The sequence below is a fragment of the Candida parapsilosis genome, contig 005569, assembly GCF_000182765.1.
Source record: "Candida parapsilosis strain CDC317 annotated contig 005569".
In the NCBI taxonomy this organism is placed as follows: domain Eukaryota; kingdom Fungi; phylum Ascomycota; class Pichiomycetes; order Serinales; family Debaryomycetaceae; genus Lodderomyces; species Lodderomyces parapsilosis.
This window is the reverse complement of record NW_023503278.1, coordinates 891,304-905,912: the sequence shown is the minus strand read 5'-3', so window position 1 is coordinate 905,912 and position 14,609 is coordinate 891,304. Positions and strand designations below refer to the sequence as shown.

The following is a 14,609-nucleotide window of genomic DNA, read 5'->3' as shown; positions in this document are numbered from 1 at the left end:
TTATCTATGTTTAAGAGGTATGTGTAGTGTGTACAAAAACTATGCACCAGTGCTCGGTTGTACACTGCTAATCACGCTTCTTCTTTTGTGTGTGCCTCATTGAAAAGAAACTTGTTGATGACTTTCCCTATCAAGTTACCTTGGTTGTTTAAACTTGAAGTGTGGTACTTTGCTTTTTCGTACTCCTTTTCATTCAACAAGCCAGCATCAAATTTGTATTTCAATAAATCCAAAGCCAAATCGGTTGTAAATTCTGGATGCCCCTGAAAGGTAATGACTCTGCAGTTTCTTTTGTTGCCATCGCCATTGTCTATGCTCACCATTCCTTGAATAGAGCATTTACTGGTTGAGCCAAAATTAATAAAATCTGTAGGTAGTCCTCCCAACACAACATCTCGATGCGATTCAACCAAGTTCAAGTGATCAAACAATACAGCGGCATCATAGTCTTGCCCAGCATCATCTATATTCTCCGTTTGACTAAGTTCAGTGAATGGTGAATCCTTTAGTTTATAAATATCATCATTGATGGATATCGTGGTGATGCCAACTTCCCATCCATCATTGCTTCGATCAACCTTGCAGCCCAAAACCGATGCAATTACTTGGTGACCAAAACACAAGCCAACAACTGGCTTGTCAAGTTTTAGAATGGTATTTTTCAAAACCGATTTGAATTTAACCAACCACGGAAGGGTACTGAAAGCATCGCTACGTGAACCAGTTAGGGCAAATCCTTCTATCAAGTGGTTGTGGACTGCCGAGTATAACTCCTCATAAACTTTTTCTAGCTGCTCTGGGTCCTCGGTATTCAATTGGTACTTTACAAAATTGAACGATGTTGTGCCCGTGTTTTTGATTAAATCAATTGTGTTGTCACCAAAGTCTCCATATTTTTCGGTAATCCCTTGAATTGGAGTATCTAATACAAGGACGGCAATGTGTGGGGGTGGAAGGATCATAAGTAATGATGTTGGGATGAATTGAGCTTCAAAAAGGAAGCTTTAGCGTTATCTTTTGAATTGGGAGATTAGTAATGAGGTAATTTTGGCCAAAAAGAACAAAAAAAATCCAGCGCTTATTATAATCTACTTAGCAGTGGGGAAAGTAGGCGTTTTGAATAACGTAAATAGTGGGATGGTGTTGACACTCTTACAGAGACTGGTGTTACGTCAGGGATTTAGAGATCGCCACAGTTTCGCCGCCAGTTGATGTGGCTCTGCGTAACAAATTTGTTATTCTTTGTGTGTGTGTGTGACAAGATACACGCCTAGAGCAATTGACCCTAGGAAAACACGTTAAACTTGAACTAGAGTAGATAGGAAAGACTACTGTTCCGACATGAACCACCCTCCCCCTATCCCACACATACCTCCATGTAAGCAAAATGGAGTGAACCACGTTGCTGATCCGTTGGATTGAGTTCAGCTTAAAAAATACCTCCTCTTTGTACGATTGTTTCGTAGAGTGAGAGAAGAATGAGAAAAGAAAAAAACGCTCGAAATTTTTATATTTGACAAAAGCTTCGAACATAGAGGTTCCCGTACATACATTGTTTACTTTATTGGCGACATCAAAACCCACGTTCAGGATAGTGCTTGTGTAACCAGTGGCGATAATTTTAATCTATTGGATCTACATTATTGGTGCATTATCGCCATACCATTCTTTCTGCGGCTAATTTCCATTACCTTTTCACAATCAAATATTTTGTCGTAGTCAGACATTCAACACAATGAATAACAATAACAATAGTAATAATCAAAACACGCACACAGTGTCAAACCTTTCGGCAGGGCTCAAGTCTGTTTCGCTAAGTGATCAACAGCAAAACGAATTGAACCAGAACTTGTTGCAACAAATGCAGAATAGTTCCTCATCCAAGGAAGAACAACAGCAACAGCAGTCAAGAATAAGCCAGTTTTTCCAAAATCAACCACATGAAGGATACACCTTGTTTTCCCACAGATCGGCGCCTAATGGGTTCAAGGTTGCCATCATTTTGTCCGAGTTGAACTTGCCATTCAATACCATTTTTCTAGACTTTAACAACGGCGAACAGCGTGCTCCTGAATTTGTAACCATAAATCCCAACGCTAGGGTGCCTGCATTGATTGACCATTACAACGAAAATGTATCTATATGGGAATCGGGTGCGATTATCCTATATCTCGTTACCAAGTACATGAAGGAGAATAATGAATGCAGTTTATGGAGTGATAACCTTGTCGAGCAAAGTCAGATAAATTCTTGGTTATTTTTTCAAACAAGTGGACACGCACCTATGATAGGGCAAGCCTTGCACTTTAGGTACTTCCATTCTAGCCCAGTCCCAAGTGCAGTGGAAAGATACACTGACGAAGTTAGGCGAGTTTATGGGGTTGTGGAGATGGCTTTGGCCGAAAGGCGAGAGGCGTTAATTATGGATTTAGATGTGGAGAATGCTGCTGCTTATAGTGCGGGGACCACACCATTATCGCAATCGAGATATTTTGACTACCCTGTCTGGTTAGTTGGCGATAGAGCAACAGTTGCGGATTTGTCGTTTGTTCCTTGGAATAATGTTGTTGATAGAATTGGAATTAATCTCAAAGTAGAGTTTCCAGAGGTTTACAAGTGGACAAAATATATGATGCGAAGGCCAGCAGTTGTCAGAGCATTACGTGGAGACTAAGTAGTTGGTGTAGAGTGTATAGATATATCAGTATAAACCGTGGTTGATTTGTGGAGTTCCTTTACTTTTGTTTATTGTGTCTTACACAAGGCTCGCTAATCACGTGCATCTACCCCTAGATATCAACCCCTCAATTTAGTTTCTACGCTCCATATAGCTTTACATAACTTACGTCTTTTGACTATCGAACATGCCACTGAAAATTTTCAACGACTTTGAGTCTGAGGTATCAGCATTGCTAGTCTAACACTACGAAGATGTTCTGTTACTCCAAGAGTTGAGTAAGGCAGTATATAAAGGTTATTACAAAGTGGCATTCGATCTATTCCCAGAATTGTACATTACGGACTACTCCCAGAAGGTACTCAACATCGCTTATTCATCGATTGATATGGAGACCCAAATTGAGAGTATCAGCGCCGCCATTATCCACTACTTTCAACAAGCACCAATCCCTATCAACAACAATTTGTTCACTCATGAAAAAACGTTGCAAGCCAGTCATTGTCAATATATTACACGACTACTACATTAGACGGTATGAGTTTAATATAACACCAGCTACGGAACACATTATAGGCTCAAAATTGAATCTTTTGCATGAGGAGACGTCAGTTGCTAAAACCATAAAGACCTTCAAAATGTTGAAAAAGTGTGAAAAGAATCTTTATGAATTTTACGTTACATTACCATTTGGATTCATGTTGGTTTTTAAGACTTGAAAAGGAGAGGTTGGGGCACTAAACCATACTTGGAATATCTTTATAAATTGTATGTGTTATATGCGGAAAGGAAAATGGTCTTTGAATCATGTGCGTATCCTAAAGAAATGAGGGCTTTGGAGTTTCTCATAGCACCTCAGGTTACGAATGAACTTGCCGATTCGGGTTTCCGTGATGATATCTATGAGTAAACTGCAATAGTTTCTAGTTTGTTTATTTTTCGTTATTTGAGTTGGACGTTTCTTTGCCTTTCATATACCTTCTTCCATGTAGATTCCTTCTCCCTGTTGATTATGACTCTTTGCACCGAATCCCGTCATGCCATTGATCATATAAGGTCTCTATTTGTACAAATTATTTTTGGAAGTGACACGGTTTCTAGTAAAGCAAGTGTTTAGTTTAGGTATTCACTCAGAATATCAGGCTAAGCCAGTCATTTATGATGGAAATATCATTATTTTGTAGACAGGATCTTAGGTCGCACTAGTCTGATTACAATAACACCATCTTAATGTACATTAACGTAGTATTTAGGATGATTCCTCTAACAATTCTTAAAGAGGGGTCATATTAAGGTTCCCTGTAAAAATTTTCACCCCCACTTATGTTGAGTGTTAAGAAGTTTTGGCACAAGCACTCTCTGACTTCAAACAGAATCCATCAACTTACAACCGAGACAATCCTAGATCGGCATTCTGTCTCTCTTTTGTTCTTTTTTTTTTTTTCTTATTTTCGAGCCGCACGCATTTTCCTCTTTTAGATGGATTATGGCTTTTAGACGTCACATCTTAAACAACAACATTCATTAGAAGAGGGAACACAAGGGAGTCATATGATGGAGATACTACCTACTTCGACGGCATTGGGTATACCAAGGAACTGTAACTCATCTCAAGAAAACACTTCCGAGACGACGACAACATCATTACCAGACACTTCAACACCACCATCATATGCATCCCACCTCTTCCATGATATTCAAGCCTCTCGTCCTGTGAGGTTTATAGAGTCCTTGATGGATTCGGAACTTTTGGCTGACAATGAAATTGAACAAATTGAGCATTTCAAGTATAAACAAGGTCTTGAGAGAAAGCTAACAGTGACATCGGTTATTGGTTTGGGATTTTCAGTGATGGGGGTTCCGTTTGGGTTATCTTCAACGCTATGGATCTCTTTAATGGATGGAGCTAATGTAACAGTGCTATATGGCTGGATTGTTGTCAGTTTGATGTCTTTATTTGTGGTGCTAAGTTTGAGTGAAATCATATCAAAGTATCCCACTGCTGGAGGTGTTTATCACTTTAGTGCACTTTTAAGTAACGAAAAGTATTCACTTATCAGCTCATGGATCACGGGGTGGCTACTACTTATTGGAAACTGGACATATGCAATTAGTATAATGTTTTCTGGATCGCAGTTTATCTTATCGATATTTGGATTGAAAGACTTTGTATACAAGGAAGACAAGTTTTTGGTCTTGGGGGTGTTTTTCATCATCTTGGCATTTGTTGGGTTTATCAACTTCAAATTCTCCAAACATTTGGAAAAGATCAACAAAGCATGTATATTGTGGACGATATATACAGTGTTGGCAATCGATGTATTGCTCATATTCTATGCCAAAAGGACCAACTCTATAAAAGAGATATTGACCCGATTTGATAATTCTCGTTCAGGCTGGCCAGATCCACTAGCTTTCATCGTTGGCTTGCAAAGCTCATCATTCACCTTAACTGGGTATGGAATGTTATTTTCCATTACTGATGAAGTCAAAAATCCGGAAAGAAATATGCCCAAGGGAGTCATCAGTGCCATATTGATGGCATGTTTGACAGGTATTATTTTTATCATTCCTTTGTTAACGATATTACCTGAGCTTGAATTGTTATTAGATGGGGATAGCAATATCATGCCCATCGAAATCATATTCAAGCTCTCAACGGAGTCGTACCTTATAAGTTTTCTCATGGCCTGTTTGATGATTGGAACCGTTATATTCCAAAGTATTGGTTCACTCACTACTGCATCCAGAAGCACGTTTGCTCTTGCACGTGATGGAGGTCTACCAATGGCGCATTTATGGACTGAAGTTAATTCAGTTGAAGAGTATACGATTCCACGAAATGCGTTATTTTTGTCAATGATTGTATGTGCAGTATTGTCGCTTTTGTCATTAATCTCGAGATCAGCCTTCAATGCTTTCATGGGTGCTGCTGTGGTGTCGTTGGCAGTTGCTAATGGCATACCAATATTCTTGCTTATGTTGAACAAGAGACAAAAGATTAAAGGAGCAGCATTCAGGTTGAGAATATTCGGCTGGTTTGTCAATGGAGTGTCGGTGATTTGGATCGTGCTTTCCATCTTCATTCTTTGTGTGCCACCAGTTATCAAGAACTTGACCTGGCGCAAGATGAATTACGCAAGTGTCGTATTGGTTCTATTTTTGGGATTTGCTACTCTAGGTTATGTAACTTGGGGCTCAAGTTCTTTTACTGGGCCAGAGATTGAAACGGACTATTTTGAATTAAATAATTTAGAGGCTCATGGAAGAAAGAATTTGGAAAACTTTGTTGTTGGTGATGAAGATGAGGAAGAAGATAGTGGAGAAGAAGAAGTCAGCAATATTGAGGGCGATTTTCTGAAGGATTTTGAGAGCAATTATACGCCTCCTCCAGCCGTACATAGGAAGAAAACATATCATCTTCTAGAGGGGAGCTCCAAAAACACATCCAGCAGACTCGGTAGTAAGAACTTACCAAAGTTTATAACCTCAAACAACTCCAATGAGGAAGAATCGAATGAAATTTCAACTGAAAGCGACAACGAAGTGTTGTTTGAAGCGCGGGATGAGTCAAGAGAACAGGTGGCTAAGAGGGCTTAGAATTCTACACTCAGTGATTGGTTTGGCTTTTGTATATACGATGACTTAGACAGTTTCTTATAGAGGTTTTTTGATGATTGAACTTTGTCCATCTACTGTAGTGCCAATTTTTGCAACCTCTTCCCAGATGCATGACCTGCACACAAGATTCGAAAATCATCAAGAGAACATTGAGCAAAAAAAAAAAAAATTTCAGTGGGTAAGTTAGTTAGCCACTGAGTAAACACCAATACAAAAAATCACTATCAGCAGGACCTGAAGAATCGTTTCTCGTTAGTTACATTTTGTCATTTACAATATACTCCCATTTACTTTTTATTCAACGACACAAGTCACACAAGTTTAAATAAAAAAATGTCTGCAGATCACGCTAGAGATCCATGTCCAATCGTTATTCTCAATGATTTCGGTGGTGCTTTTGCTATGGGTGTTATTGGTGGTTGCGTATGGCATGGTATAAAAGGGTTTAGAAACTCTCCACATGGAGAAAGAGGATATGGTGCACTTTCAGCAATTAAGGCCAGGGCACCAGTAGTGGGAGGTAATTTCGGTGTTTGGGGTGGTTTATTTTCAACATTTGACTGTACAGTTAAAGCTGTACGTAAGAGAGAAGATGCATGGAATGCAGTTATAGCTGGTTTCTTTACTGGTGGTGCCTTGGCCATCAGAGGTGGGTGGAAACATACGAGAAATTCTGCAATCACTTGTGCTTGTCTTTTAGGTGTCTTTGAAGGTGTGGGAATGATGATGCAAAGATTACAAGCACAACCTACTATGGCTCCAGTATATCCAGAAGAGCCTGCCAAACTTGCCGCTTAGAAGTAAACTAAGTTGGTGTGTAGGAAACTTGTATATATGATGTAAATTTACAATACGGTTGGTCATAGACAAGTTTGGAACCTGTAGATGACATGATGGGAAAACGACAGTTGTGATAAATGAAACCTCATTACATAAATGTATGAATGGAATATGCAACCAACCCCAGGAAGGAGGTAGAACCTTCCAGGTACATAAAAGGTGTGCACTATATCGTAGAGCTAGCCATACTGAACACCAACCATTTTTCAGAGGTATTCGACAAGGGAAAGGTTGTAAGAATATTATGCGTTTCATGTATGTTGAGTGACCCCTTCTTTCTTTCTTTCTTTCTTTCTACCTCCTGTTTCCTCCTCCTCCTCTTTGTCTCTACAACTGTATTGTGTGCTTCACTTTGTGCTCAGTTTGGGTTTTTGTGATTCAATTAGAAATATATATACTTATATGTATATACCTCCTTCCTTCCTCACTCACCCCTCTCTCTCGCTAACACACACACACACACACACACACACATATATACACACACATCTTCAATCTCCCTTCCCCTCCCTAAAAAAATTTGCTATATTACAATAAAACATTTTGGTCAAATGGCAATCATAAGCAAGTAGCAAAGAATACTCAATATATATACTATTTCTTGAAAAAGGGTCTACAGACTTGGAATCAGTATTACCCACTCGTCCTTCCCTTTGTCAGTGAGAGGATTACACACAGTTTCAACCAACACATTTTTTTTTTTTTGAGTACCACAACCCTTTCCTTTTCCCACTCATTATCGCAAAAATTAAATTTTGGAGAGTAAAAATTAGAATACATTATTGCATCAAGATAATTTACACTTTCAACACCGGCATCAAACAGGCAGATAGGGAAACAAATTACAATTCAACCGCCAGCATTGTATTGAAATAAACGAGTATTCAATAGTTAGAACTTAATGTCGTATAATAATTACAACTTTAGGCATAATTCGATAGGTGGTAACTGGCATTTACCACCGCCCAACCATCACCAACAACAACAGCAACAACAGCAACAACAGCAACAGCAACAGCAACAACAACAGCAACAACAACAACAACCACAATACCCACTCAATGGAAGGAATGATGTACTCCCACAAGATCAAGTGTACCTACCGCAGCAAGCATACAAATCAAATCAAGCCCCGGGGTTTCGCAATCCATGGTTTTCGATGAATCATCTGTCATCAGCTGCGTCATCTCCAACTGCATCGTCATCTGTAATGTCACAGTCCCCCACCAAGTCTCATACTATACCATTATTACAACAGCATCAGCCTCCCCCTTTGAACAAGAGATTGTCCTTTACAAATCAGCTTCTGACAACTTATGAGAATGAAAATTCCAATGCCACCAACCCCCAGGTTTCCCCTTATATACATCCTCCTACTCGTGCAGACAATCCATTTACCCAGTACTTTTCCAATCCAGAAGTCACACTCAATAATCCAAATGATCGTCGAATGTCAGCGGCGGTGGATGGAACATACAGTAATCCGTATGGGTATAACCAACAAAACAGAACGGCAATGATGACACAAGGAGGAAACCTTTTTGGTGGTAATGGTGATGCTTCTGTGGTTCAAGGTGTAGCGCCAGGGCTTTCGCAATTCATTCATCCCAATATGGCTTCTAATGTCATGCCTGGAGCAAGCAGCGTTGCCAACCGAAGATCATCGGTTGCTGTCATGCCTAACCATTACTATCAGCAACCAATACAAGCTTACGATAGCAAGAGTGGTCAATATTACGCCTCACCTGCAAGACGGTCAGGCTCAATTGTCCAATATCAACAATACCAACAAGCACTTCAGCATCAAAAGGCTTCCAAATTTAGAAAACCCGCACCCAAAGCAAGGAAAATTCGCAACAAGTCGGAACTTACTCCCAAGGTTCATCAACAACCCAAATACAGACGGTGTTCAGTCAATTCTATCCACATATCACCCCTCAATGCATTATCTGTTTATTTGACCGAATCTTATAGCATCTGTCAGCCAAGAAAATTCCAGTATTCCAAATCAACAAATCCAAAGAGAGTCTTGACTAAACCTCTGGATCCAAAATTCAATAATGGGTACGATAACGAAGAAAGTGACTATATTCTTTATGTCAATGATATCCTAGGCAGCGAAGAGGGGAGAAAATACATGGTTCTTGATTTACTAGGATCAGGCACATTTGGGCAGGTTGTGAAATGTCAAAACTTGATTAATCAAACTGTATGCGCTGTCAAAGTGATTAAATCAAAGCCAGCCTACATGAATCAGTCATTGACAGAGGTACGTTTACTAGAGTTTTTGAACAACAATAGCGATGGAAAGAGTTTTATTAGGCTCTTGGATACGTTTATGCACAAGGAGCATTTATGTTTGGTATTTGAGCTTTTAGCTTCGAACCTTTACGAGTTAATAAAGCAGAACCAATTTCAAGGATTGAGTATGAAGTTGGTGAAGCTTCTTACCAAGCAGTTGCTAGACGCAATGGCGCAATTGAAAAACTTTCAAATGATTCATTGCGATTTGAAACCGGAGAATATTTTGCTTTGTCAGCCAGATAAACCTAATATCAAAGTGATTGATTTTGGATCAGCATGTTTCACAAGGCAGACCATCTATACATATATACAGTCGAGATTTTATCGATCACCAGAAGTGATTCTTGGCTTGCCATATACCGAATCTATTGATATGTGGTCGTTGGGTTGCATTGTAGGTGAGTTTTTTCTCGGCTTACCCATGTTTCCAGGTACTTCTGAATACAATCAAATTTGGAAGATTGTTGATATGTTGGGACCTCCTCCAAGGCACATGATTGAAGTGGGACGCAATTCATCAAATTTTTTCAAGAAGATACCTAGTGAAACCCCCGATGGGAAACCCACTTATGTGATAAAAACGTTTGAAGAATATACCCATGATTTAGAAGTTGCTAAAATGGAAAGTGGGTCAAGTCATGCACACAAGAAGGAGCAGCCGAACAAAAACTACTTTAAGCAGAAACTTTTAAAGGATATCATCTTGAATTACAAGCTACCAAGTAAAAAGATGACAAGTCTGATGGTTGAAAGGGAATGTCAAGAGCGATTATTGTTAGTTGATTTTTTGACAAAGGTACTTAATCTTAATCCTTTGGAAAGGCTAACACCACAGGAAGCTTTGAAGCATCCATTTGTTCAAGATGTGAGATCTATCGAGATGCCAGCTGTTTAAATGTGTAGGATGGGGCTTTTTTTGAAAGGTTTTGGTTGGTATATGGTCGTGTGCGAGGTTTCAGAAATCGATGAAGAAAAGAAGAAAAATTGAAGAGAGAAAAAAAAAAAAATACCAAAGAATGAAAATCGTGAACTTTCAACGAAAAGGTGCCTTCTAATCGATAGTTCCTTGTTGCCCATTATTGGAGATACCAAATCGACAACCAACTTTTAATCATCAATACGTTTATATACTTATGCTTGTATATACTGTGCAGCATTAATACAAAAGGATTTAAACAAGCATCATTTAACATTTTGCAAGAGGATTGACTTATTAACTTAAAGCTCAATCAGAATCATAAACAGCAATCGCTGAACTAGAGAACGAAACAACACAGCTAGACAACCTACATCATTCAAAAAACAAGAAAAAAAGAGCACCGCTTACGGCACATTCTGCATATCTTTCACATAACAAATGAACGTTAGTACTAGTGCTTTAGGAGTAAGAAGGAGGAAAGTTGCTACACAAAATATTGACGATGAAGAGAATGCTGCGGTGTTGAAATTAGGACCAGAATTTCAACTAACTCAGATAACAAATACTGGGGAAGAGCAACAGTTGATAGCGCTCAATTTATCCGAAACCAGGTTGTTAATCAGAGCAGCATTGAAAGAACGAAAGAGAAATCAAAAACCAAAAAGTCGTGCCAATCAACTGTCTCAATTGGGCTCTGACGAACCAATGGATTCAGATGAGGATGAGGATGAGGATTTGAACAATACCAAAGAGGACGAGATTTCTAATATGGAATTAGCAGGACCCAACCTGAACGAAGTTATACACAAGACATTAAACTATTTAACCAATTTTGCAAGATTCAAGAACAGACTGAGTTGTGAAACGGTTGAGAAGTTACTCAATGATTTCAATGAGCATTGCAAGGAGTACTTGCATCCTTTTGAAATTGCACAATTGGGAACGTTAGAATGTGAGGATGCTGAAGAGGCAAAAAGTTTGATACCGAGCTTACAGAACAAAGTGTCCGATGTTCAGTTGCAAAGTTTGTTGACGGAATTGAGAAAGTATCAAACTTTGTCATAATGACAACAAAGCATTCTCCGTGCTTTGCAAGTAATAGGTAAAACCAACAAAATGTATTATATACTGTTTCTAATTAGAGTAAATGCGAAGGGCCATTTATATAACGGTACAAAAGCATGTAGTACAGTAGTAGAAAATAATAGTGTCTCTAGTGCTGTAACTTTCGGGTCCTTGTCAATGCAATTTTCAAAGAACCAAAGATGAGATCTTTACGCGCGAAAAAGAAAATTGGCAGCATCTATCTTTTTTACACCACACATTACCATATTCCATACTAAATGAGTGACGAGGAAGAGATCTATGACGAGTTCGGTAACTTGATTGGAGAGTCGGTCGAATCCGACTCTGACTCTGACTCTGAAAGCCAACAAGAGGATGTCTCAAAGCAAGAAACTCAAGAGTTGGTGCGCATTGAGAGTGATGATAAAGAATCCCATGAAACTGCATTGGCGAATACGAATATCCCTACTAATGACGCAGAGATTATTTATGTCAACCCAACCAATTTTGCAGATGATGCTCCTGTGATTGCACCAAATGTCGAAAAGAAGATGAAAATGGTCATCGACGAAGAAAACTTGCCTCAATTAACCTATTCGAGAGAGTTTTTGATAAACACAATCAACGAGGTTCCAGAAAGAATACGAAATTTTTGCATTGTAGGGAATTTCCAATCAGGGAAAACGACATTGGTTGACCAACTTGTCCAAAGAGCCCATGCCACTAATCTCAGCAAAAACAAAAATTCCACGTATTTACACCCGCTAAGATACTTGGATAATCACGTATTAGAAAAAGATCGAGAAGCTTCAATAAAATCTTCTCCTATCACACTAATGCTTCCGAATAGTAAGGGCCGGTCGATTGTATTGAGTTTGATCGATACTCCTGGCCATGTAGACTTTAACGATGAGGTTATGGCAGGGCTTGAAGTATGTGACGGTGCTGTTTTGGTATTGGATGTGGTAATGGGTTTCACTTACAAGGATAAATTGGTACTCAAAGAAATCATACTGCGAAACTTGCCCTTGGTTCTTGTGTTGAATAAGATCGACAGACTTATCTTGGAGTTGAGAGTACCACCAAAAGATGCATACTTGAAACTATTCAACATTATTGATGACGTAAATCAATACGTTGCTCAAAAGAGTATGCGAAATTATACTATGTTTCAAAAGTTAACCCCCACTTCAAATAATGTCATATTCGCCTCATCCGATTTTGGCGTCAACTTCACGTTGGATAGCTTCGCAAACTTGTACCTGCAGAATCAGCAATCAGATAGCCAGCCGGTGGAATTTGCTGATAAATTATGGGGTGACTACTACTTCAACTACGACAATAATGAAATAACAACTGACTCAAATGGAGGCAGATATACGCGAACGTTTGTTACATTTGTATTGGAGGTGATTTATCAGATTGCTATTTACGCCTTAACCACCGAGCCCCCTCATAAAGAATTGAACAAAGTATTATGGGACAATTTTGGTGTATCCATACCTAAATCAATCTACAAAAAGGATATAAAGGTACTTTTAAAATCAGTATTCCAAGCTGTATTCAAACGTGACACGGGACTTGTTGATTCCATCGAGCAATCAATAAACCCGCCTCAGGCTTCACCAAAAAACTCACCAATGCTAGGTAAAATTAGCAAACTCATTGAATCTGCCGATGGTGGATCATTTTTGGCCTTAGCGCGTGTCTTTTCAGGGCTGTTATCTGTAGGAGATGCTGTTAAGATTTGTGTCCAAAATGAAGAGGATGAAGAGTCCAGTGAGGTTGAAGTTGTAATAAAGCAGCTTTACTTACCCGGGGGTAGGTACAAAGTGCCAGTAGAAAGTATTTCAAATACCATTGTTTTGATTCCAGATGTTGATTCGAGTATAACAAAAGGTGCCACAATCATATCACAAGACAATTTGAAAGATCCGATTTTCAAAATCCCCAACTATTCAATCGCGTCAGTAATGAAGGTGGTAGTTGAGCCAATGAATCCTACTCAAAGGCCGCTCTTGCTTGAAGGGTTGAACAAGATCTCCAAGTCATACTTGTCGTCGGTTTTTCAAGTGGAGGAAAGTGGAGAATGTGCCATTATTGCTCCTGGTGAATTCTATTTGGATTGTGTATTGCATGATTTGAGACTTTTCTTCAACAATGATTTACAAATTAGAGTCAGTGACCCAATGACGATCTTTTCTGAAACATGTATAGCCCAATCATTTACACAAATTCCTGTGACTACCCCCGAAGGTAAGGTTTCCATATCCGTTATTGCCGAGCCTGTGAATGACGCAAAATTAAGTTATGAAATCGAAAACGGTTTGATGGATATTCATCTTAGCAAAAAGGAGATGTCATCCTTTCTCAAGTCGAAATTCGGATGGGACGCTTTGGCAGCCAGATCTGTTTGGTCGTTTGGACCTGATGACTTAATTGGGCCTGACATTTTGCTAGATGATACCTTAGATGAAGAAACCGACAAAGAAATGCTAATCAATTTGAAGCCATTGATCGTGTCTGGATTTAAATGGAGTGTTAACGAGGGCCCACTTTTCAACGAACCTATCAGAAATGTCAAGTTTAAAATTCTTGAAGTTCATTTTGGACAGAATTCAGAGCCCTTTTTGAATGCGGCTCAAATCATCCCGTTGATGCGTCGCGCTTGTCACACTGGATTACTTACAGCAAAACCAAGGGTCATGGAACCAATATATCACGTTGAAGCCATATGTCCCTACAAAGCCATTCGCATTGTCAAAGAGGCTTTAAAACTCAGAAGAGGGCGTCATTACAAAGAAGAGCCAGTTGAGGGCACACCATTATATCGAATTGAAGGCTTTGTTCCTGTTATTGATAGTTTCGGTATGCTGTCTGATATAAAATTACATGCGCAAAACAAAGTGTCCATGTCATTAGTGTTTCTGCATTGGGAGATTGTTTCGGGTGACCCATTTGATGATACATGCCCCTTGCCTACGTTGGAACCTGTTCCCATGGAATCCTTGTCTCGTGATTTCTTACTCAAGACCAGAAAGAGAAAGGGATTGACTGGTGAACCCACTGTGCAAAAATATATAGACACAGAGCTCTACTTAAAATTAAAAGAGCGAGAATTGGTTCTTTAGTGAAGGAGGTGTTCTGAACTGGGGGTTGTTTTTATTTGGTTCAAGCTATATA

The 14,609-nt window shown here is 39.2% G+C and overlaps 7 protein-coding genes across 7 annotated transcripts; 6 read left to right on the top strand and 1 right to left on the bottom strand. All coding sequences in view use genetic code 12, as the record gives it.

Moving 5' to 3' along the window:
* Positions 1 to 71: 71 nt before the first annotated feature.
* Positions 72 to 962, bottom strand: CPAR2_104060 (putative amidotransferase; the record flags this gene model as incomplete). The annotated part of the gene is made up of 1 exon (XM_036812441.1): positions 72 to 962. One exon carries the CDS (start codon positions 960 to 962, stop codon positions 72 to 74), a length of 891 nt encoding a protein of 296 aa, XP_036663549.1.
* Positions 963 to 1,735: 773 nt separating this feature from the next.
* URE2 (Ure2p) lies at positions 1,736 to 2,674 on the top strand (the record flags this gene model as incomplete). Its single annotated transcript, XM_036812440.1, has 1 exon — positions 1,736 to 2,674. One exon carries the CDS (start codon positions 1,736 to 1,738, stop codon positions 2,672 to 2,674), a length of 939 nt encoding a protein of 312 aa, XP_036663548.1.
* A 1,557-nt stretch (positions 2,675 to 4,231) lies between these two features.
* On the top strand, positions 4,232 to 6,277 carry TPO5 (Tpo5p; the record flags this gene model as incomplete). Its single annotated transcript, XM_036812439.1, has 1 exon — positions 4,232 to 6,277. The coding sequence occupies one exon, from the start codon at positions 4,232 to 4,234 to the stop codon at positions 6,275 to 6,277; it is 2,046 nt and encodes a 681-aa protein (XP_036663547.1).
* Positions 6,278 to 6,631: 354 nt separating this feature from the next.
* Positions 6,632 to 7,096, top strand: TIM17 (protein transporter; the record flags this gene model as incomplete). The annotated part of the gene is made up of 1 exon (XM_036812438.1): positions 6,632 to 7,096. The coding sequence occupies one exon, from the start codon at positions 6,632 to 6,634 to the stop codon at positions 7,094 to 7,096; it is 465 nt and encodes a 154-aa protein (XP_036663546.1).
* Positions 7,097 to 8,039: 943 nt separating this feature from the next.
* On the top strand, positions 8,040 to 10,337 carry YAK1 (serine/threonine protein kinase; the record flags this gene model as incomplete). Its single annotated transcript, XM_036812437.1, has 1 exon — positions 8,040 to 10,337. The coding sequence occupies one exon, from the start codon at positions 8,040 to 8,042 to the stop codon at positions 10,335 to 10,337; it is 2,298 nt and encodes a 765-aa protein (XP_036663545.1).
* Positions 10,338 to 10,799: 462 nt separating this feature from the next.
* RPB4 (DNA-directed RNA polymerase II subunit) lies at positions 10,800 to 11,426 on the top strand (the record flags this gene model as incomplete). The annotated part of the gene is made up of 1 exon (XM_036812436.1): positions 10,800 to 11,426. The coding sequence occupies one exon, from the start codon at positions 10,800 to 10,802 to the stop codon at positions 11,424 to 11,426; it is 627 nt and encodes a 208-aa protein (XP_036663544.1).
* Positions 11,427 to 11,704: 278 nt separating this feature from the next.
* Positions 11,705 to 14,557, top strand: SNU114 (U5 snRNP GTPase; the record flags this gene model as incomplete). The annotated part of the gene is made up of 1 exon (XM_036812435.1): positions 11,705 to 14,557. The coding sequence occupies one exon, from the start codon at positions 11,705 to 11,707 to the stop codon at positions 14,555 to 14,557; it is 2,853 nt and encodes a 950-aa protein (XP_036663543.1).
* Between the last annotated feature and the right edge of the window lie 52 nt (positions 14,558 to 14,609).